This window comes from Oncorhynchus nerka, linkage group LG25 (assembly GCF_034236695.1).
Source record: "Oncorhynchus nerka isolate Pitt River linkage group LG25, Oner_Uvic_2.0, whole genome shotgun sequence".
NCBI lineage: Eukaryota > Metazoa > Chordata > Actinopteri > Salmoniformes > Salmonidae > Oncorhynchus > Oncorhynchus nerka.
The window spans coordinates 3,416,346-3,441,345 of record NC_088420.1 but is presented as its reverse complement, the minus strand read 5'-3'; the positions used below and the strand labels follow the sequence as shown (position 1 = coordinate 3,441,345).

At 46.6% G+C, this 25,000-nt stretch overlaps 1 protein-coding gene across 5 annotated transcripts in view; it reads left to right on the top strand.

Annotated features, from left to right (window-relative positions):
• LOC115123150 (lipoma-preferred partner homolog) overlaps nt 1-6,261 on the top strand; it is a 462,733-nt gene extending 456,472 nt beyond the window's left edge. For all 5 annotated transcript variants that reach the window (XM_065009483.1, XM_065009486.1, XM_065009484.1 and 2 more), the window contains one exon: nt 2,155-6,261. In XM_065009483.1, the coding sequence (XP_064865555.1) occupies nt 2,155-2,283 (129 nt within the window). In that variant the 3' untranslated portion in view covers nt 2,284-6,261. The remainder of the gene's footprint in view (nt 1-2,154) is intronic.
• The last annotated feature ends 18,739 nt before the right edge of the window (nt 6,262-25,000 follow it).

Here is a 25,000-nt window from a genome sequence, read left to right as displayed (position 1 = left end):
TTGTGAGGTGTGTGTCTACAGTGTGTCTACAGTGTTGTGAGGTGTGTGTCTACAGTGTTGTGAGGTGTGTATCTACAGTGTTGTGAGGTGTGTGTCTACAGTGTTGTGAGGTGTGTGTCTACAGTGTTGTGGGGTGTGTATCTACAGTGTTGTGAGGTGTGTGTCTACAGTGTTAATGTTGTGAGGTGTGTATCTACAGTGTTGTGAGGTGTGTGTCTACAGTGTTGTGAGGTGTGTGTCTACAGTGTTGTGAGGTGTGTGTCTACAGTGTTGTGAGGTGTGTGTCTACAGTGTTGTGAGGTGTGTGTCTACAGTGTTGTGAGGTGTGTGTCTACAGTGTTGTGAGGTGTGTATCTACAGTGTTGTGAGGTGTGTGTCTACAGTGTTGTGAGGTGTGTATCTACAGTGTTGTGAGGTGTGTATCTACAGTGTTGTGAGGTGTGTATCTACAGTGTTGTGAGGTGTGTGTCTACAGTGCTGTGAGGTGTGTATCTACAGTGTTGTGAGGTGTGTGTCTACAGTGTTGTGAGGTGTGTATCTACAGTGTTGTGAGGTGTGTATCTACAGTGTTGTGAGGTGTGTGTCTACAGTGTTGTGAGGTGTGTGTCTACAGTGTTGTGAGGTGTGTATCTACAGTGTTGTGAGGTGTGTATCTACAGTGTTGTGAGGTGTGTATCTACAGTGTTGTGAGGTGTGTATCTACAGTGTTAATGTTGTGAGGTGTGTGTCTACAGTGTTGTGAGGTGTGTATCTACAGTGTTAATGTTGTGAGGTGTGTATCTACAGTGTTGTGAGGTGTGTATCTACAGTGTTAATGTTGTGAGGTGTGTATCTACAGTGTTAATGTTGTGAGGTGTGTATCTACAGTGTTGTGAGGTGTGTATCTACAGTGTTAATGTTGTGTTTTGTGTAATTGTACTGTATGTGCTCCAGGAACTACACTGAGTCTACAAAACATTAACAACACCTTCCTAATATTGAGTTGCAGCCCCCTTTTGCCCTCAGAACAGCCTCAATTCATCAGGTCATGGACTCTATAAAGTGTAGAAAGCGTTCCACAGGGATGCTGGGCTCATGTTGACTCTGATGCTTCCCACAGTTGTGTCATATTGGCTGGATGTCCTTTGGGTGGTGGAACATTCTTGATACACACGGGAAACTGTTGAGTGTGAAAAACCCAGCAGCGTTGCAGTTCTTGACACAAACCGGTGCTTCCTACTACCATACCCCGTTCAAAGGCACTTAATATTTTGTCTTGCCCCAGTCACCCTCTGAATGACACACACACAATCCATGTCTCAATTCTCTCAAGGCTTAAATATCCTTCTTTAACCCGTCTCCTCCCCTTCATCTACATGTCTCCTCCCCTTCATCTACATGTCTCCTCCCCTTCATCTACATGTCTCCTCCCCTTCCTCTACATGTCTCCTCCCCTTCATCTACATGTCTCCTCCCCTTCATCTACATGTCTCCTCCCCTTCATCTACATGTCTCCTCCCCTTCCTCTACATGTCTCCTCCTCTTCCTCTACATGTCTCCTCCCCTTCATCTACATGTCTCCTCCCCTTACTCTACATGTCTCCTCCTCTTCCTCTACATGTCTCCTCCCCTTCCTCTACATGTCTCCTCCTCTTCCTCTACATGTCTCCTCCCCTTCATCTACATGTCTCCTCCCCTTCATCTACATGTCTCCCCTTCATCTACATGTCTCCTCCCCTTCATCTACATGTCTCCTACCATTCATCTACATGTCTCCTCCCCTTCATCTACATGTCTCCTCCCCTTCATCTACATGTCTCCTCCCCTTCATCTACATGTCTCCTCCCCTTCATCTACATGTCTCCTCCCCTTCCTCTACATGTCTCCTCCCCTTCCTCTACATGTCTCCTCCCCTTCCTCTACATGTCTCCTCCCCTTCATCTACATGTCTCCTCCCCTTCATCTACACTGATTGAAGTGGATTTAACAGGTGACATCAATAAGGGATCATATATTTCACCTGGATTCACCTGGTCGGTCTCTGTCATGGAAAGAGCATAATGTTTGGTCAACTCTGTGTATATCAGCCATGTGTAATGTTTGCTAGAGCATGGTGACAGATGTGTGTGTCTCACGTGTCCGCCTGTCTGTGTGTGTCTCTCTCTCTCTCTTCAGGACTGTGGTTCTCTGCTGTCTGAAGGGGACAACCAGGGTTGTTACCCCCTGGACGGACATGTCCTCTGTAAGAGCTGTAACACCAGCCGTATCCAGGCCCTCACCGCCAAGGCTACCACTGACCTCTGAACCCCAGATACCCTGCTACACCGCCAAGGCTACCACTGACCTCTGAACCCCAGATACCCTGCTACACCGCCAAGGCTACCACTGACCTCTGAACCCCAGATACCCTGCTACACCGCTCACCTCTACTGCCTGGCTGGCTGCCCTTCAGCCCGACACACACACACGTACATATACACACGTACACACACACACACGTACACATACACACACACACGTACACACACGTACACATACACACACACACGTACACACACACACACACGTACACACACACACACACGTACACACACACACACACACACACACACACATCTATGAATATTATGAAATTGCTAATGGGGAGAAACGAAGATGTGACGGCCCTGAAATGTTGACAGTCTCGGTACGATCATCAGCCTGTTGATTCCTTTATTGCTGTCATTATTATTAATGCCTGTGTCCCTCTACTTGCATTTACTCTTTGACATTGTAGTCACTTAGCAGACACTCCTTAATCAGAGAGATTCACAGGACAGTCAGCAAACACTCCTTAATCAGAGAGATTCACAGGACAGTCAGCAAACACTCCTTAATCAGAGAGATTTACAGGACAGTCAGCAAACACTCCTTAATCAGAGAGATTCACAGTACAGTCAGCAAACACTCCTTAATCAGAGAGATTCACAGGACAGTCAGCAAACACTCCTTAATCAGAGAGATTCACAGGACAGTCAGCAAACACTCCTTAATCAGAGAGATTCACATGACAGTCAGCAAACACTCCTTAATCAGAGAGATTCACAGGACAGTCAGCAAACCAAATCAAATGTATTTATAAAGCCCTTCGTACATCAGCTGATATCTCAAAGTGCTGTACTGAAACCCAGCCTAAAACCCCAAACAGCAAAGCAAGGCAGGTGTTGAAGCACGGTGGCTAGGAAAAACTCCCTAGAAACACTCCTTAATCAGAGAGATTCACATGGGACAGTCAGCAAACACTCCTTAATCAGAGAGATTCACAGGACAGTCAGCAAACCAAATCAAATGTATTTATAAAGCCCATTTTACATCAGCTGATATCTCAAAGTGCTGTACTGAAACCCAGCCTAAAACCCCAAACAGCAAAGCAAGGCAGGTGTTGAAGCACGGTGGCTAGGAAAAACTCCCTAGAAACACTCCTTAATCAGAGAGATTCACATGGGACAGTCAGCAAACACTCCTTAATCAGAGAGATTCACAGGACAGTCAGCAAACACTCCTTAATCAGAGAGATTCACATGGGACAGTCAGCAAACACTCCTTAATCAGAGAGATTCACATGGGACAGTCAGCAAACACTCCTTAATCAGAGAGATTCACATGGGACAGTCAGTGTATATCGTTAGATTTTTTTTCCTCGTCTTTATGCTGTTGTTTCTCCTAGTTGACAAGCCGTCTGTCTCCTGTCCTGTCATGTCATGGGTGTGGACCAAATGGCAGTCTATTCCCTATATAAGTCCAGTAGTTTGGGCACTATGGTCTACAGTAGTGTACTGTATAGGGGATAGGCTGCCATTTGTGATGTCTCCATTCATTCCAATATGCCTGAGCTGATCTGGTTCCTCTGATCTCTTGCCTTTTTAACATCCTCACTGTACTTAATTAAGCAATAAGGCATGAGGGGGGTGTGGTATATTGGCCATATACCACAAACCCCCGAGGTGCCTTATTGCTATTATAAACTGGTTACCAATGTAATTAGAGCTGTAAAAATAAAATGTTGTGTCATACCTGTGGTATACAGTCTGGCTGTCAGCCAATCAGCATTCAGGGCTGGAAACACCCAGTTTATAATAGAAGATAGCCAACACGTGGAGAAGAGGCTGACTGGCTGGCTGGCTGACTGGCTGGCTGGCTGACTGGCTGACTGGCTGACCGGCTGACCAGTTTAAATTCCAGTCAATTCAGGAAGTAAAACAAACTCCCAATTCCAAATGTTCCTCATTGAAAAGCATTGAAGAGAATTGGAATTTCAGTGTACTTCCTGCATTGACTGGAACTGAAATGGAATTGACCCCAACCCTGGCTTACTGTATACAGAAAGTGGACCAAGCCTCTCAACTGTAACTGCTGCTTCCTAAGCCGTGACCTCTCAACTCTAACAGCTGCTTCCTAAGCCGTGACCTCTCAACTCTAACAGCTGCTTCCTAAGCCGTGACCTCTCAACTCTAACAGCTGCTTCCTAAGCCGTGACCTCTCAACTCTTAACAGCTGCTTCCTAAGCCGTTCATACTACAGCATATAGAGTAAGTGTCCATTATGAGTTAGCTGAATGCCCTACCGGCCGAGAGGAATCCATTTTCATCACATCTCTTCTCTATAAGGAGAGATGAGAGGGGGCGGGGGGTTCTCTAATGCTGAGGGTGCGTCATAAACAGCACCCTATTCTCTATATAGTCCACTACTTTTGGCCAGAGCTCTATGGGCCCTTGTCAAGCGTAGTGCACTATAAAGGGAATTAGGGTGCCATTTGGGAGGAACCCACAGATGAACAGCAACTCTATGTACAAACATACAGCCTGCTCTATGTACAAACATACAACCTGCTCTATGTACAAACATACAGCCTGCTCTATGTACAAACATACAGCCTGCTCTATGTACAAACATACAGCCTGCTCTATGTACAAACATACAGCCTGCGCTATGTACAAACATACAGCCTGCTCTATGTACAAACATACAGCCTGCTCTATGTACAAACATACAGCCTGCTCTATGTACAAACATACAGCCTGCTCTATGTACAAACATACAGCCTGCTCTATGTACAAACATACAGCCTGCTCTATGTACAAACATACAGCCTGCTCTATGTACAAACATACAGCCTGCTCTATGTACAAACATACAGCCTGCTCTATGTACAAACATACAGCCTGCTCTATGTACAAACATACAGCCTGCTCTATGTACAAACATACAGCCTGCTCTATGTACAAACATACAACCTGCTCTATGTACAAACATACAGCCTGCTCTATGTACAAACATACAGCCTGCTCTATGTACAAACATACAGCCTGCTCTATGTACAAACATGCAGCCTGCTCTATAACAACACCCTTAGTGATAAACATGCAGCCTGCTCTATAACAACACCCTTAGTGATAAACACACATCACGGTGCTCCAAACGATCTAATTAGGAGTGTTGTTGAAACAGGATGTGCTGTGTATACAGTCGAAGTCGGAAGTTTACATACATACATAGCCAAAATAACATTTCAACTCAGTTTTACACGATTCCTGACATTTAAATCCTAGTAAGAATTCCCTGTTTCAGGTCAGTTGGGATCACCACTTTATTTTAAGAATGTGAAATGTCAGAATGACAGCCGAGAGAATGATTTAATTCAGCTTTTATTTATTTCATCACATTCTCAGTGGGTCAGAAGTTTACATACACTCAATTAGTATTTGGTAGCATTGCCTTTAAATTGTTTAACTCGGGTCAAACGTTTGAAATGTCTAAAGCCATGACATCATTTTCTGGAATTTTCCAAGCTGTTTAAAGGCCCAGTCAACTTAGTGTATGTAAACTTCTGACCCACTGGAATTGTGATACAGTGAATTATAAGTGAAATAATCTGTCTGTAAGCAATTGTTGGAAAAATTACTTGTGTCTTGGACAAAGTAGATGTCCTAACCGACTTGCCAAAACTACAGTTTGTTTTAACAAGAAATGTGTGAAGTGGTTGAAAAACGAGTTTTAATGACTCCAACCTAAGTGTATGTAAACTACCCACTTCAACTGTATTTAATTCTTTTGAAGGTATAATATTGCATTAATTTGGACTGCCGATGAGTTGTCATGGTGATTCTGAGGCCTTAACTAAAGGAGATCGAAGTTCTATAGCCATCTGTTCAATACTTCGCTCAGTCATAATACAATGATACACTTATTCAAGCCAAGTAGAATAATACCTTATCTTATTCATAATAAAATGATTTAACTCAAGTACGATGCTTTTCTGACTTGACGCACATTACAGTTCACCTGTATTCATTTAGAGAGTATACCAGTAATTCACATCCCAGTTCACTGCATTAATTTAGAGAGACCAGCAATTCACCTTACAGTTCACCTGCATTAATTTAGAGAGTATACCAGTAATTCACCTTACAGTTCACCTGTATTCATTTAGAGAGTATACCAGTAATTCACATCCCAGTTCACCTGTATTCATTTAGAGAGTATACCAGTAATTCACCTGTATTCATTTAGAGAGTATACCAGTAATTCACATCCCAGTTCACCTGTATTCATTTAGAGAGTATACCAGTAATTCACCTTACAGTTCACCTGTATTCATTTAGAGAGTATACCAGTAATTCACCTTACAGTTCATCTGTATTCATTTAGAGAGTATACCAGTAATTCACCTTACAGTTCACCTATATTCATTTAGAGAGTATACCAGTAATTCACCTTACAGTTCACCTGTATTCATTTAGAGAGTATACCAGTAATTCACCTTACAGTTCACCTGCATTAATTTAGAGAGACCAGTAATTCACATCCCAGTTCACCTGTATTCATTTAGAGAGTATTCCAGTAATTCACATCCCAGTTCACCTGTATTCATTTAGAGAGTATACCAGTAATTCACCTTACAGTTCACCTGTATACATTTAGAGAGTATACCAGTAATTCACCTTACAGTTCACCTGTATTCATTTAGAGAGTATACCAGTAATTCACCTTACAGTTCACCTGTATTCATTTAGAGAGTATACCAGTAATTCACCTTACAGTTCACCTGTATACATTTAGAGAGTATACCAGTAATTCACCTTACAGTTCACCTGTATTAATTTAGAGAGACCAGTAATTCACCTGCATTCATTTAGAGAGACCAGTAATTCACCTGCATTCATTTAGAGAGTATACCAGTAATTCACCTGTATTCATTTAGAGAGTATACCAGTAATTCACCTTACAGTTCACCTGTATTCATTTAGAGAGTATACCAGTAATTCACACCCCAGTTCACCTGTATTCATTTAGAGAGTATACCAGTAATTCACCTTACAGTTCACCTGTATTCATTTAGAGACCAGTAATTCACCTTACAGTTCACCTGTATTCATTTAGAGAGTATACCAGTAATTCACCTGTATTCATTTAGAGAGACCAGTAATTCACCTTACAGTTCCCTGTATTCATTTAGAGAGTATACCAGTAATTCACCTTACAGTTCCCCTGTATTCATTTAGAGAGTATACCAGTAATTCACCTTACAGTTCACCTGTATTCATTTAGAGAGTATACCAGTAATTCACCTTACAGTTCACCTGTATTCATTTAGAGAGACCAGTAATTCACCTGTATTCATTTAGAGAGTATACCAGTAATTCACCTTACAGTTCACCTGTATTCATTTAGAGAGACCAGTAATTCAGTTCCATACACAAAGGTTAACAGATACGCTTTCAACGATCGGTATAAACATCTCTGTCATTTTCCCTTAAAATAAACTGGTTCATCCGTTGGCTGGAGGCCCCGGTGGTAATCAAATCAACGGGTACAAACCTGGAGAAGGGCTATTAGATTTATTACCCCTAGGTGTGTGTGGTGTTTTTTGGGGGGTTTACCAATAAGTAAATACGTATTTTCTGAACTGCAGTGGTTTAAAGTACTTAAGTAAAAAAAAAAAAAAAGATTACTACTCAAGTAGGTTTTTTTGGGGGGGGTATCTGTACTTTACTATTTATATTTTTGACAACTTTTATTTTTACCTCACTACATTCCAAAAGAAAATAATGTACTTTTTATTCTCATATATTTCCCCCTGACATCCAAAAGTACTCGTTACATTTAGCATTCTCAAGCAGGACAGCAGTATGGTCCCATTCACACACTTATCAAGAGCAGGTGTTGTCATCCCTACTGCCTCTGATCTGGAGGACTCACTAAACAGAGAACATCCCTGGTCATCCCTACTGCCTCTGATCTGGAGGACTCACGAAACAGAGAACATCCCTACTGCCTCTGATCTGGTGGACTCACTAAACAGAGAGCATCTCTGGTCATCCCTACTGCCTCTGATCTGGAGGACTCACTAAACAGAGAACATCCCTGGTCATCCCTACTGCCTCTGATCTGGAGGACTCACTAAACAGAAAACATCCCTGGTCATCCCTACTGCCTCTGATCTGGAGGACTCACTAAACAGAGAACATCCCTGGTCATCCCTACTGCCTCTGATCTGGAGGACTCACGAAACAGAGAACATCCCTGGTCATCCCTACTGCCTCTGATCTGGAGGACTGTAAATCTCTTCTGAGTGTTGGGGTGTGTTGGGGGGTGCCCCTGGCTATCCGTAAATTTTAAAAAACTTAAGAGAAAATCATACTGTCAGGAATTTGATTTATATTCTTTACTTTACTTTACTTTACTTTACCAGTTTAGTACTTTTTCCCACCATTGTACTTAAAGTACATTTTAAAAACAGATACTTTTACTCAAGTAGTATTTTACTGGGTGATTTTCACTTATACTCAAGTCATTTTCTATTAAGGTATCTTTCGTTTGACTCAAATAGGACATTTAAGTGGTTGTTTCTGCTATAAACACACTATTATGTTTTCTGATTTAAAAACAAAAATAAACAAAGAAAATTCATATTAATGTTATAATTGTTTTTGTATAATTGATTATCATTGACATTTTATCCATAAAGATATGCAAACAATTGAACTATTTAAAGGAGATACTATTTAAACTGTACAGATTCGACCGCACATTATTATTATTTGTGAAGACCCCTTTGTTTCCATCTGTAGGTATGTGTCGTGAGTCGCTGTTTCCATCTGTAGGTCTGTGGCGTGAGTCGCTGTTTCCATCTGTAGGTCTGTGGCGTGAGTCGCTGTTTCCATCTGTAGGTCTGTCGTGAGTCGCTGTAGGTCTGTGTCGTGAGTCGCTGTTTCCATCTGTAGGTCTGTCGTGAGTCGCTGTAGGTCTGTGTCGTGAGTCGCTGTTTCCATCTGTAGGTCTGTGTCGTGAGTCACTGTTTCCATCTGTAGGTCTGTCGTGAGTCGCTGTTTCCATCTGTAGGTCTGTGGCGTGAGTCACTGTTTCCATCTGTAGGTCTGTGTCGTGAGTCGCTGTTTCCATCTGTAGGTCTGTGTCGTGAGTCACTGTTTCCATCTGTAGGTCTGTCGTGAGTCACTGTTTCCATCTGTAGGTCTGTGGCGTGAGTCACTGTTTCCATCTGTAGGTCTGTCGTGAGTCGCTGTTTCCATCTGTAGGTCTGTGTCGTGAGTCTCTGTTTCCATCTGTAGGTCTGTTGTGAGTTGCTGTTTCCATCTGTAGGTCTGTGTCGTGAGTCTCTGTTTCCATCTGTAGGTCTGTTGTGAGTCGCTGTTTCCATCTGTAGGTCTGTGTCGTGAGTCGCTGTTTCCATCTGTAGGTCTGTGTCGTGAGTCTCTGTTTCCATCTGTAGGTCTGTGTCGTGAGTCTCTGTTTCCATCTGTAGGTCTGTGTCGTGAGTCACTGTTTCCATCTGTAGGTCTGTGTCGTGAGTCACTGTTTCCATCTGTAGGTCTGTGGCGTGAGTCGCTGTTTCCATCTGTAGGTCTGTGTCGTGAGTCACTGTTTCCATCTGTAGGTCTGTGTCGTGAGTTCGCTGTTTCCATCTGTAGGTCTGTCGTGAGTCGCTGTAGGTCTGTCGTGAGTCGCTGTAGGTCTGTCGTGACTCGCTGTTTCCATCTGTAGGTCTGTTGTGAGTCACTGTGTCCATCTGTAGGTCTGTCGTGAGTCGCTGTAGGTCTGTCGTGAGTCGCTGTTTCCATCTGTAGGTCTGTCGTGAGTCGCTGTTTCCATCTGTAGGTCTGTGTCGTGAGTCGCTGTTTCCATCTGTAGGTCTGTCGTGAGTCGCTGTTTCCATCTGTAGGTCTGTGTCGTGAGTAGCTGTTTCCATCTGTAGGTCTGTCGTGAGTCGCTGTTTCCATCTGTAGGTCTGTCGTGAGTCGCTGTTTCCATCTGTAGGTCTGTCGTGAGTCGCTGTAGGTCTGTCGTGAGTCGCTGTTTCCATCTGTAGGTCTGTCGTGAGTTGCTGTTTCCATCTGTAGGTCTGTCGTGAGTCGCTGTAGGTCTGTCGTGAGTCGCTGTTTCCATCTGTAGGTCTGTCGTGAGTCGCTGTTTCCATCTGTAGGTCTGTCGTGAGTCGCTGTTTCCATCTGTAGGTCTGTGTCGTGAGTCACTGTTTCCATCTGTAGGTCTGTGTCGTGAGTCGCTGTTTCCATCTGTAGGTCTGTCGTGAGTCGCTGTTTCCATCTGTAGGTCTGTGTCGTGAGTCGCTGTTTCCATCTGTAGGTCTGTGTTGTGTCGTGAGTCGCTGTGTCCATCTGTAGGTCTGTGTCGTGAGTCACTGTTTCCATCTGTAGGTCTGTCGTGAGTCGCTGTTTCCATCTGTAGGTCTGTCGTGAGTCTCTGTTTCCATCTGTAGGTCTGTGTCGTGAGTCGCTGTTTCCATCTGTAGGTCTGTGTCGTGAGTCGCTGTTTCCATCTGTAGGTCTGTGTCGTGAGTCGCTGTTTCCATCTGTAGGTCTGTGTCGTGAGTCGCTGTTTCCATCTGTAGGTCTGTCGTGAGTCGCAGTTTCCATCTGTAGGTCTGTCGTGAGTCGCTGTTTCCATCTGTAGGTCTGTCGTGAGTAGCTGTTTCCATCTGTAGGTCTGTCGTGAGTCGCTGTAGGTCTGTCGTGAGTCACTGTTTCCATCTGTAGGTCTGTGTCGTGAGTCGCTGTTTCCATCTGTAGGTCTGTCGTGAGTCGCTGTTTCCATCTGTAGGTCTGTCGTGAGTCGCTGTTTCCATCTGTAGGTCTGTCGTGAGTCGCTGTTTCCATCTGTAGGTCTGTGTCGTGAGTCGCTGTTTCCATCTGTAGGTCTGTGTCGTGAGTCGCTGTTTCTATCTGTAGGTCTGTGTCGTGAGTCGCTGTTTCCATCTGTAGGTCTGTCGTGAGTCGCTGTTTCCATCTGTAGGTCTATCGTGAGTCGCTGTTTCCATCTGTAGGTCTGTCGTGAGTCGCTGTTTCCATCTGTAGGTCTGTCGTGAGTCGCTGTTTCCATCTGTAGGTCTGTCGTGAGTCGCTGTAGGTCTGTCGTGAGTCACTGTTTCCATCTGTAGGTCTGTCGTGAGTCGCTGTTTCCATCTGTAGGTCTGTGTCGTGAGTCGCTGTTTCCATCTGTAGGTCTGTCGTGAGTCGCTGTTTCCATCTGTAGGTCTGTCGTGAGTCGCTGTAGGTCTGTCGTGAGTCGCTGTTTCCATCTGTAGGTCTGTCGTGAGTTGCTGTTTCCATCTGTAGGTCTGTGTCGTGAGTCGCTGTAGGTCTGTCGTGAGTCACTGTTTCCATCTGTAGGTCTGTGCTGTGTCGTGAGTCGCTGTTTCCATCTGTAGGTCTGTGTCGTGAGTCACTGTTTCCATCTGTAGGTCTGTGTCGTGAGTCGCTGTTTCCATCTGTAGGTCTGTGCTGTGTCGTGAGTCACTGTTTCCATCTGTAGGTTTTTACCCCATTGACATCCAATCATTTGTTTATGTGGTGTGTATAGGTTCATTGTATAGGACAAGAAGGGAGTATGATATTCCTGACACGTGTCAGACTCTGAATGAGTGTTTTTTGGGGAACAAGTGTGCGGAGCTGTTTTCAAGTGTCATGTACTACAGGATTGTCTTTTTCTTTTAGGCCTATGTTATCTTTACAAATTAAAAGTCCGTAGTTAAATGTACTTAAATGTTTAATAACTCTCTCTACCATGATGATGTGAGAAAAGTAAAAACAAAACACTATATCAATGAATCTGATTATTACATTGTGCGTGGCTCGTTATTGTCTCCCAGTGAGACCTGGCTCAGCCATGTTCTTTGTGTTAGAACGTGCATGTTGGGTGATGGGTACTGTGTTTTTTATGGTTGTATGGTTGTCTAAGGCTGTGCTAACTGTCTGTGGCTAGTTCATCTGTTCACATACAAACCAGTGGCAGTATAGGAGCATATTGTTATCCAGTAGAGCTGAAGTCTGTACGGTCATCACCAGGCCCTAACCAAGGTAGAGAGGGGTCTGAACCCATGCTGAAGTATGCATGGTCATCACCAGGCCCTAACCAAGGTAGAGAGGGGGTCTGAACCCATGCTGAAGTATGCATGGTCATCACCAGGCCCTAACCAAGGTAGAGAGGGGGTCTGAATCCATGCTGAATGCTCTACGGTCATCACCAGGCCCTAACCAAGGTAGAGAGGGGTCTGAAGCCATGCTGAAGTATGCATGGTCATCACCAGGCCCTAACCAAGGTAGAGAGGGGGTCTGAACCCATGCTGAAGTATGCATGGTCATCACCAGGCCCTAACCAAGGTAGAGAGGGGGTCTGAACCCATGCTGAATGCTCTACGGTCATCACCAGGCCCTAACCAAGGTAGAGAGGGGTCTGAACCCATGCTGAAGGCTTTACGGTCATCACCAGGCCCTAACCAAGGTAGAGAGGGGTCTGAACCCATGCTGAAGTATGCATGGTCATCACCAGGCCCTAACCAAGGTAGAGAGGGGGTCTGAACTTATGCTGAAGGCTTTACGGTCATCACCAGGCCCTAACCAAGGTAGAGAGGGGGTCTGAACCCATGCTGAAGGCTCTACGGTCATCACCAGGCCCTAACCAAGGTAGAGAGGGGGTCTGAACCCATGCTGAAGTATGCATGGTCATCACCAGGCCCTAACCAAGGTAGAGAGGGGGTCTGAACCCATGCTGAATGCTCTACGGTCATTACCAGGCCCTAACCAAGGTAGAGAGGGGTCTGAACCCATGCTGAATGCTCTACGGTCATCACCAGGCCCTAACCAAGGTAGAGAGGGGGTCTGAACTCATGTTAGGGGAGAGAACAGACCGGGGGAGAGAGAACAGACCGGGGGAGAGAACAGACCAGGGGAGAGAACAGACCAGGGGAGAGAACAGACCGGGGGAGAGAGAACAGACCGGGGGAGAGAACAGACCAGGGGAGAGAACAGACCAGGGGAGAGAACAGACCAGGGGAGAGAACAGACCAGGGGAGAGAACAGACCAGGGGAGAGAACAGACCAGGGGAGAGAGAACAGACCGGGGGAGAGAACAGACCAGGGGGTCTGAACCCATGCCGAAGGCTCTACGGTCATCACCAGGCCCTAACCAAGGTAGAGAGGGGGTCTGAACCCATGCTGAAGGCTCTACGGTCATCACCAGGCCCTAACCAAGGTAGAGAGGGGGTCTGAACCCATGCTGAATGCTCTACGGTCATCACCAGGCCCTAACCAAGGTAGAGAGGGGTCTGAACCCATGCTGAAGGCTTTACGGTCATCACCAGGCCCTAACCAAGGTAGAGAGGGGTCTGAACCCATGCTGAAGTATGCATGGTCATCACCAGGCCCTAACCAAGGTAGAGAGGGGGTCTGAACCCATGCTGAAGGCTCTACGGTCATCACCAGGCCCTAACCAAGGTAGAGAGGGGGTCTGAACCCATGCTGAAGTATGCATGGTCATCACCAGGCCCTAACCAAGGTAGAGAGGGGGTCTGAACTCATGTTAGGGGAGAGAACAGACCGGGGGAGAGAGAACAGACCGGGGGAGAGAACAGACCAGGGGAGAGAACATACCAGGGGAGAGAACAGACCGGGGGAGAGAGAACAGACCAGGGGAGAGAACAGACCAGGGGAGAGAACAGACCGGGGGAGAGAGAACAGACCGGGGGAGAGAACAGACCAGGGGAGAGAACAGACCAGGGGAGAGAACAGACCAGGGGAGAGAACAGACCAGGGGAGAGAACAGACCAGGGGAGAGAACAGACCAGGGGAGAGAACAGACCGGGGGAGAGAGAACAGACCGGGGGAGAGAACAGACCAGGGGGTCTGAACCCATGCCGAAGGCTCTACGGTCATCACCAGGCCCTAACCAAGGTAGAGAGGGGGTCTGAACCCATGCTGAAGGCTCTACGGTCATCACCAGGCCCTAACCAAGGTAGAGAGGGGGTCTGAACCCATGCTGAATGCTCTACGGTCATCACCAGGCCCTAACCAAGGTAGAGAGGGGGTCTGAACCCATGCTGAAGGCTCTACGGTCATCACCAGGCCCTAACCAAGGTAGAGAGGGGGTCTGAACCCATGCTGAAGGCTCTACGGTCATCACCAGGCCCTAACCAAGGTAGAGAGGGGGTCTGAGCCCATGCTGAAGGCTTTACGGTCATCACCAGGCCCTAACCAAGGTAGAGAGGGGGTCTGAACCCATGCTGAAGGCTCTACGGTCATCACCAGGCCCTATCCAAGGTAGAGAGGGGGTCTGAACCCATGCTGAAGGCTCTACGGTCATCACCAGGCCCTAACCAAGGTAGAGAGGGGATCTGAACCCATGCTGAAGGCTTTACGGTCATCACCAGGCCCTAACCAAGGTAGAGAGGGGTCTGAACCCATGCTGAAGGCTTTACGGTCATCACCAGGCCCTAACCAAGGTAGAGAGGGGGTCTGAACCCATGCTGAAGGCTCTACGGTCATCACCAGGCCCTAACCAAGGTAGAGAGGGGGTCTGAACCCATGCTGAAGGCTTTACGGTCATCACCAGGCCCTAACCAAGGTAGAGAGGGGTCTGAACCCATGCTGAAGGCTTTATGGTCATCACCAGCCCCTAACCAAGGTAGAGAGGGGGTCTGAACCCATGCTGAAGGCTCTACGGTCATCACCAGGCCCTAACCAAGGTAGAGAGGGGGTCTGAACCCATGCTGAAGGCTTTACGGTCATCACCAGGCCCTAACCAAGGTAGAGAGGGGGTCTGAACCCATGCTGAACACTTTATGGTCAACACAACACCAATACTGGTGTTTTAATCCACAATGGGGAGTTGTCACACATTGTTTATTACAGTTTTTTACATTAACACCATATCAAGGAACTAACAGATGGCTCGATCAGGTTGACTGATATAACACCATATAGCCAGATGGCATCAGGTTGACCCCCTCCCTTTGTTTATTACAGTTTTTTACATTAACACCATATCAAGGAACTAACAGATGGCTCGATCAGGTTGACTGATATACCGGTAGCCTCATCGTGCCCCCCTCCCTTTGTTTATTACAGTTTTTTACATTAACACCATATCAAGGAACTAACAGATGGCTCGATCAGGTTGACTGATATACCGGTAGCCTCATCGTGCCCCCCTCCCTTTGTTTATTACAGTTTTTTACATTAACACCATATCAAGGAACTAACAGATGGCTCGATCAGGTTGACTGATATACCGGTAGCCTCATCGTGCCCCCCTCCCTTTGTTTATTACAGTTTTTTACATTAACACCATATCAAGGAACTAACAGATGGCTCGATCAGGTTGACTGATATACCGGTAGCCTCATCGTGCCCCCCTCCCTTTGTTTATTACATTTTTTACATTAACACCATATCAAGGAACTAACAGATGGCTCGATCAGGTTGACTGATATACCGGTAGCCTCATCGTGCCCCCCTCCCTTTGTTTATTACAGTTTTTTTTCGATTGCTAAACGACAGTGTGCACAACTGGAGTCACATGTGCAAAACTCTACCTACAGTCTGCACTACCAACAGTCACCTGAGCTAAACAGTTCACATCACCTGCAAAACTAATTCCAAGCAACACAACTCTTAACACATGGCTCAAAACACGCTCAGTGCAGCCAAACACTATGCACAACCCTCACTGAGATAACACACACTGTCCCTCAGAACACACTGAGAGTAAAAACACTAGCATCAAACACCAATACAGGAAATACAAACTTTTCATCTTTACAGTTTGAACAATTTCAGTGACTTCATACAAAGTAATATTTTCTTAAAAGAAAAGAGTGACATTCTTTCACATGATTTATTAACATTTTTTAGAACATAACAATTCTTTAAGGTAAATGAAAATTAGCAGTTTGCTTCAATAGTCTGTAGTAAATTTACGGAATTACAGTAATGAGAAAAAAAAAGGTAGAAACTAAAAGTACATACTGTAATTCGAACAAATAATTGAGGGGCTAATCCTGCCTCTCTCTAGCATCAGGCCACAGGTTTTCTTCAACATCACATCTAATGTTTTCTCTTGCCATGCACCTGGAGAAGAACCTTCTGGAGTGCCTTATCCATCCCTGGCAGTCCTCTGGACTCGTGTCCTCACATCCGGCACGCATGGCTTCCAAAAGAGACATTTGGCCATGTGGGTGGTGACCAAACACTTTCCACCTCCAGGCAGAGAAAAACTCCTCTATTGGGTTGAGGAAGGGTGAATATGCAGGCAGGTACAAAACCATAAATCTGTGATGTGCTGCAAACCAATCTGTGACAGCTGCAGAGTGGTGAAAAGCAACGTTATCGCAAACTATGACAAAAACTTGGGGGTTTCTTACTGGCTCCCACCTGTTCTGCTGGCACTAGCTGAGCATAGAGCTGTTCTAGGAAAGCTATAAGCCTTTCTGTGTTGTATGGGCCAATGAGTGGTGTGTTGAGAAGCAAACCATCATTGGCCATTGCAGCACACATGGTGATATTTCCCCCCCTTTGACCCGGAACCTCCACAGTGGCCCTTTGACCTATAACATTCCTTCCTCTGCGCCGTGTTTTGGCAAGGTTAAATCCAGCTTCATCGATACATACAAATGAATGTGGTCTTTCCAGTGCTTCCACCTCCATTACTCTCTGAAAAACAGTAAGTGCACAGTTTTACTGTAGAAATACTAGTGTTTTTTTTTACTGTAAATATTTTGTATAGCTGTGTACGTAACCTCAGACGTCTTACCTGGACATATTGGTATCTTTGCTCTTTTACCCGTTCACTGTTTCTCTCGAACGGTACAGTGTATAACTGTTTCATTGTAACTTGGTGTTTCTTTAGGACTCGAGCAATAGTTGTTGTGCTGACAGAATTAACATTTTCAAATATATCATTATCAGCCAGCACTCTTGTCTTGAATCTCCCACAGTTTTATTGCATTGTTGACAACAACCATGTCAACAATAGCATTTTCCTGCGCATCTGAAAATATTTTTCCTCTTCCCCCTGTTGGGGGCAGCCTTTGGGTCCTGTTGTAAAAATATATTTTACAGTCAAACTTACTGTAATATATATCTGTGTAAATATTCTATAATTGCAATACAAAATAGATTCCTGTAATGTTTTCGTTTACCCGTAAGGATGTAACTCTCACCTGTTTGCATGATGGAAAATTCGCATTACAGATGCCACTGTGGATCTTTGCAGATTGGGTTGCACCCTCAACCCTGCCTCTCTCAATGAGAGACCATGGTTCACGACTTGGTCTATAAGTGTAGCCCTTATTTCATCTGAAATAACAGCTCTTTGTCTTCTTTGTCTTCCTCCACGCATCCGCCCTCTCCCTGCCACCCTTCTCCCTCCACGAACCCATCTTCCTTGTTCCATTTCCAAAATGAGTCTTTCTGAGCTCTACCTATATATACTGTAATATGTGTGTGTGTTCACTAACAAGTCTAAAACAAGACACCTGCTTAGCCTTTCAGCTGACCCCCTGTTTGAAAGGCACAAGGCTGAAATCTATTCCGTTTTGAATGTGTGGTTCACAGTTTTGACAGCAGTGTGTTAGCATTTGAACAAAGTGCTGTAAATCCACAGTGTTGTGCAGGTTGTGGTTAAAGTCATGGGATAAGTGTGTAGAGTTTTTGAAAACTGTGTTCAAGCAATGAAAAAAACGAACTAGAGTTTGGTCCACATGAACTACTGCTGTTCAGACTGTAGTTAGAGTTTGGTCCACATGAACTACTGCTGTGCAGACTGTAGTTAGAGTTTGGTCCACATGAACTACTGCTGTGCAGACTGTAGTTAGAGTTTGGTCCACATGAACTACTGCTGTGCAGACTGTAGTTAGAGTTTGGTCCACATGAACTACTGCTGTGCAGACTGTAGTTAGAGTTTGGTCCACATGAACTACTGCTGTGCAGACTGTAGTTAGAGTTTGGTCCACATGAACTACTGCTGTGCAGACTGTAGTTAGTTAGAGTTTGGTCCACATGAACTGCTGCTGTTCAGACTGTAGTTAGAGTTTGGTCCATGAACTATGCTGTTCAGACTGTAGTTAGAGTTTGGTCTGAACTGCTGTTCAGACTGTAGTTAGAGTTTGGTCCACATGAACTACTGCTGTGCAGACTGTAGTTAGAGTTTGGTCCACATGAACTGATGCTGTTCAGACTGTAGTTAGAGTTTTGCACATGTGACTCCAGTTGTGTCCCACTGTCGTTTAGCAATCGAAAAAAAAACTGTAAAGCTTTTGCCATTTGATATAAACGAGAACATGAGGTGAAAGTAACGGCTTGAAGGGACAGGAAGAAGTGTTTGTCGTGTTTTTTGCGTCCACTCTTCCATTGTATTTGTTGTATTTGTGTTGTCAACAACACTCACTTCCAATTCATGCCTGTAGCACAGTGTTGCTTGTAATGTGTCACTGTTGTCTGTTTCAACTTTCCATCAAAGTAACAATAACGCTCATTAAGTGTGGTGCATGTGTGCCAAATGGCACCCTATTCCCTATGTTGTGCACTACTTTCGGACTAGATCTCTAAGGGTCCTGGTAGTGAAGTAGTGGACGACAGAGGGCATAGGATGCCATTTGAGACGGAGAACCTCTTGTGTCGTCACCGGTAGTGTCGTACATGTCCTAACAGGTATTATTTAACCACTCGGAAATATCATGAGTGATACAGACAGAGGAGGCTGGTGATGGGAGGACGGCTCGTAGTAAAACGGAAACCGCGTGTTGGATGCGTTTGATACCCGATCCATTTCATCCCGGTTCCAGATGTTACTATGGGCCCATCCTCTGATTTATAGTGACACCAGCCACCCTTGGATACGTGATCAACACAGAACCTTTGAATAGCCAATAATAAGATGATATAGTCATTGATATAATGTAATCCAATGAACATGATGCGATCCTCTGCTGCTAGTTAATTACACCCTAATTTTTTGGCTGTACACGCTGTACGCCACATCTTATTGGCTGTACATGTTGGACCTTTGGCAGGAACATGTTGTCATGTTAATTTGACTTCCCTCAATAAAAGCTTTGCCACAGCCTCACGGTGTATGTGTGTGTGTGTGTGTGTGTGTGTGAGAGAGAGCGTGTCTGTGTGTGTGTGAGAGAGAGAGAGAGCGTGTGTGTGTGTGTGTGTGTGTGTGTGTGTGTGTGTGTGTGTGTGTGTGTGTGTGTGTGAGAGAGAGAGCGTGTGTGTGTGTCTGTGTGTGTGTGTGTGTGTGTGAGAGAGAGAGAGCGTGTGTGTGAGAAAGTGAGAGTGTGTGTGAGAGAGTAAGTATGTGACTGACTTCAATTTGAAAACATCTGTTGCCCTGCCTGTTAGATGAAATGTTTGGACTAGGTTTTGCCCATAACAGTTAAAGAATGTAGCTGGAACGCATTAATATAACAGTTAGCCAGGTGGTTAGCGGTTAGCCAGGTTAGCGGTTAGCCAGGTTAGCGGTTAGCCAGGTTAGCTGAAGTATTCTCTCAAAAGGAACACTGTTAGACTCTGTCCCAAATGGCAGCTTAGGGGCAGGACAACTAACCTATATAGTTCACTACTTTTAACTAGAGTCATACGGGCCCTGGTCAACAGTGGTACACTTTTTAGGGAATAGGGTGCCATTGGGACTCAGGATACTGTATATATTAGGGAATAGGGTGCCATTGGGACTCAGTGTACTGTATATATTAGGGAATAGGGTGCAGTCTGGGACACCTTCTCTGTCCTGCCCCTAACCTGACAAGCTCCTCCCTCTCTGTCCTGCCCCTACCCTGACAAGCTCCTCCCTCTCTGTCCTGCCCCTACCCTGACAAGCTCCTCCCTCTCTGTCCTGCCCCTACCCTGACAAGCTCCTCCCTCTCTGTCCTGCCCCTACCCTGACAAGCTCCTCCCTCTCTGTCCTGCCCCTAACCTGACAAGCTCCTCCCTCTCTGTCCTGCCCCTAACCTGACAAGCTCCTCCCTCTCTGTCCTGCCCCTACCCTGACAAGCTCCTCCCTCTCTGTCCTGCCCCTAACCTGACAAGCTCCTCCCTCTCTGTCCTGCCCCTAACCTGACAAGCTCCTCTCTCTCTGTCCTGCCCCTAACCTGACAAGCTCCTCCCTCTCTGTCCTGCCCCTACCCTGACAAGCTCCTCCCTCTCTGTCCTGCCCCTAACCTGACAAGCTCCTCCCTCTCTGTCCTGCCCCTAACCTGACAAGCTCCTCCCTCTCTGTCCTGCCCCTAACCTGACAAGCTCCTCCCTCTCTGTCCTGCCCCTAACCTGAAAAGCTCATCCCTCTCTGTCCTGCCCCTAACCTGACAAGCTCCTCCCTCTCTGTCCTGCCCCTAACCTGACAAGCTCCTCCCTCTCTGTCCTGCCCCTAACCTGACAAGCTCCTCCCTCTCTGTCCTGCCCCTAACCTGACAAGCTCCTCCCTCTCTGTCCTGCCCCTAACCTGACAAGCTCCTCCCTCTCTGTCCTGCCCCTAACCTGAAAAGCTCCTCCCTCTCTGTCCTGCACCTAACCTGACAAGCTCCTCCTCTCTGTCCTGCCCCTAACCTGACAAGCTCCTCCCTCTCTGTCCTGCCCCTAACCTGACAAGCTCCTCCCTCTCTGTCCTGCCCCTAACCTGACAAGCTCCTCCCTCTCTGTTCTGCCCCTAACCTAACAAGCTCCTCCCTCTCTGTCCTGCCCCTAACCTGACAAGCTCCTCCCTCTCTGTCCTGCCCCTAACCTGACAAGCTCCTCCCTCTCTGTCCTGCCCCTAACCTGAAAAGCTCCTCCCTCTCTGTCCTGCCCCTAACCTGAAAAGCTCCTCCCTCTCTGTCCAATAGGAAAGAATGTTTGTGTGGTCAAAGGGAATTCATCACTCCATGAATGTCGACTCTTGAAGCACCCCTTGAAGTTTCTGTCTCAACATCTGCCTGGTGTTTTGCCTCGTAACGTGTGTTCACTCCATAGAGACTTTTAACTCAAACACTTTTAACTCTTATGACACTTTATTGGTCACATGATTAATTCAACAGGTGTAGACCTTACTGGGAAATGCTTACGGGTCCTTTCCTAACCATGCTGAGATAAAAGATAAGAACAATTAGCTAGATAAACAAGAAATAACACAATAAAATAACAATAACAACGAGGTCATATACAGGAAGTACCTGTCCAGGGGTATGAGGTAGTTGAGGTGATAACGAGGCCATATACAGGAAGTACCTGTCCCCAGTCAATGTCCAGGGGTACGAGGTAGTTGAGGTGATAACGAGGCCATATACAGGAAGTACCTGTCCCCAGTCAATGTCCAGGGGTACGAGGTAGTTGAGGTAATAACGAGGTCTTATACAGGAAGTACCTGTCGCCAGTCAATGTCCAGGGGCACGAGGTAGTTGAGGTGATAACGAGGCCATCTACAGGGAGTACCTGTACCCCAGTCAATGTCCAGGGGTATGAGGTAGTTGAGGTAATAACGAGGTCATATACAGGAAGTACCTGTCCCCAGTCAATGTCCAGGGGTACGAGGTAGTTGAGGTAATAACGAGGCCATATACAGGGAGTACCTGTACCCCAGTCAATGTCCAGGGGTACGAAGTAGTTGAGGTAATAACGAGGTCATATACAGGGAGTACCTGTACCCCAGTCAATGTCCAGGGGTACAAGGTAGTTGAGGTAATAACGAGGCCAAATACAGGGAGTACCTGTACCCCAGTCAATGTCCAGGGGTACGAGGTAGTTGAGGTAATCACGAGGTCATATACAGGGAGTACCTGTACCCCAGTCAATGTCCAGGTGTACGAGGTAGTTGAGGTAATAACGAGGTCATATACAGGGAGTACCTGTCCCCAGTCAATGTCCAGGTGTACGAGGTAGTTGAGGTAATAACGAGGCCATATACAGGGAGTACCTGTACCCCAGTCAATGTCCAGGGGTACGAGGTAGTTGAGGTAATAACGAGGCCATATACAGGGAGTACCTGTACCCCAGTCAATGTCCAGGGGTACGAGGTAGTTGAGGTAATAACGAGGCCATATACAGGGAGTACCTGTACCCCAGTCAATGTCCAGGGGTACGAGGTAGTTGAGGTGATAACGAGGCCATATACAGGGAGTACCTGTACCCCAGTCAATGTCCAGGGGTACGAGGTAGTTGAGGTAATAACGAGGCCATATACAGGGAGTACCTGTACCCCAGTCAAAGCCCAGGGGTACGAGGTAGTTGAGGTAATAACGAGGCCATATACAGGGAGTACCTGTACCCCAGTCAACGTCCAGGGGTACGAGGTAGTTGAGGTAATAACGAGGCCATATACAGGGAGTACCTGTACCCCAGTCAACGTCCAGGGGTACGAGGTAGTTGAGGTAATAACGAGGCCATATACAGGGAGTACCTGTCCCCAGGTAATTCAGGTAGTATCTACATGTAGGTAGGGGAAAAAGTGACTACTCAATCTGGATAGATGATAAACAGCAGCATATGTAAAGAATGTGAAAGTGAGTGTGTGTTTAGCGGTAATATGCGTTTGTATGGATTTTGTGTGTGTGTGTGAGAATATGTAGTGTGTATGTGTGTCTGTGTTGGTGTGTCAGTGTATGAGTGAGTGTGTGGGTAGAGTCCAGTCAGTGTGCGGGTAGAGTCCAGTCAGTGTGTGGGTAGAGTCCAGTCAGTGTGTGGGTAGAGTCCAGTCAGTGTGTGGGTAGAGTCCAATCAGTGTGTGGGTAGAGTCCAGTCAGTGTGTGGGTAGAGTCTAGTCAGTGTGTGGGTAGAGTCCAATCAGTGTGTGGGTAGAGTCCAGTGAGTGTGTGGGTAGAGTCCAGTCAGTGTGTGGGTAGAGTCCAATCAGTGTGTGGGTAGAGTCCAGTCAGTGTGTGGGTAGAGTCCAGTCAGTGTGTGTGTAGAGTTCAGTGAGTGTGTGGGTAGAGTCCAGTCAGTGTGGGTAGAGTCAGTGTGTGGGTAGAGTCCAGTCAGTATGTGGGTAGAGTCCAGTCAGTGTGTGGGTAGAGTCCAGTCAGTGTGTGGGTAGAGTCCAGTCAGTGTGTGGGTAGAGTCCAGTCAGTGTGTGGGTAGAGTCCAGTCAGTGTGTGGGTAGAGTCCAGTCAGTGTGTGGTAGAGTCCAGTGAGTGTGTGGTCCAGTAGAGTCCAGTCAGTGTGTGTGTAGAGTCCAGTCAGTGTGTGGTAGAGTCCAGTGAGTGTGTGGTGGGTAGAGTCCAGTCAGTGTGGGTAGAGTCCAGTCAGTGTGTGGGTAGAGTCCAGTCAGTGTGTGGGTAGAGTCCAGTCAGTGTGGGTAGAGTCCAGTCAGTGTGTGGGTAGAGTCCAGTCAGTGTGTGGGTAGAGTCCAGTCAGTGTGGGTAGAGTCCAGTCAGTGTGGGTAGAGTCCAGTCAGTGTGTGGGTAGAGTTCAGTCAGTGTGTGGGTAGAGTCCAGTCAGTGTGGGTAAAGTCCAGTCAGTATGTGGGTAGAGTCCAGTCAGTGTGTGGGTAGAGTCCAGTCAGTGTGGGTAGAGTCCAGTCAGTATGTGGGTAGAGTCCAGTCAGTGTGTGGGTAGAGTCCAGTCAGTGTGGGGTAGAGTCCAGTCAGTATGTGGGTCCAGTCAGTATGTGGGTAGAGTCCAGTCAGTATGTGGGTAGAGTCCAGTCAGTGTGGGTAGTGTCAGTGTGGGTAGAGTCCAGTCAGTGTGTAGGTAGAGTCCAGTGAGTGTGTGGGTAGAGTCTAGTCAGTGTGGGTAGAGTCCAGTGAGTGTGTGGGTAGAGTCCAGTCAGTATGTGGGTAGAGTCCAGTGAGTGTGTGGGTAGAGTCCAGTCAGTGTGTAGGTAGAGTCCAGTGAGTGTGTGGGTAGAGTCTAGTCAGTGTGGGTAGAGTCCAGTCAGTGTGTGGGTAGAGTCCAGTCAGTGTGTGGGTAGAGTCCAGTCAGTGTGTGGGTAGAGTCCAGTCAGTGTGTGGGTAGAGTCCAGTCAGTGTGTGGGTAGAGTCCAGTCAGTGTGTGGGTAGAGTCCAGTCAGTGTGTGGGTAGAGTCCAGTCAGTGTGTGGGTAGAGTCCAGTCAGTGTGTGGGTAGAGTCTAGTCAGTGTGTGTGTAGAGTCCAGTGAGTGTGTGGGTAGAGTCCAGTCAGTGTGTGTGTAGAGTCCAGTCAGTGTGTAGGTAGAGTCCAGTCAGTATGTGGGTAGAGTCCAGTCAGTATGTGGGTAGAGTCCAGTCAGTATGTGGGTAGAGTCCAGTGAGTGTGTGGGTAGAGTCCAGTCAGTGTGTGGGTAGAGTCCAGTCAGTGTGTAGGTAGAGTCCAGTCAGTGTGTGGGTAGAGTCCAGTCAGTGTGTGGGTAGAGTCTAGTCAGTGTGTGTGTAGAGTCCAGTGAGTGTGTGGGTAGAGTCCAGTCAGTGTGTGTGTAGAGTCCAGTCAGTGTGTAGGTAGAGTCCAGTGAGTGTGTGGGTAGAGTCTAGTCAGTGTGGGTAGAGTCCAGTCAGTGTGTGGGTAGAGTCCAGTCAGTGTGTGGGTAGAGTCCAGTCAGTGTGGGTAGAGTCCAGTCAGTGTGTGGGTAGAGTCCAGTCAGTGTGTGGGTAGAGTCCAGTCAGTGTGGGTAGAGTCCAGTCAGTGTGGGTAGAGTCCAGTCAGTGTGTGGGTAGAGTTCAGTCAGTGTGTGGGTAGAGTCCAGTCAGTGTGGGTAAAGTCCAGTCAGTATGTGGGTAGAGTCCAGT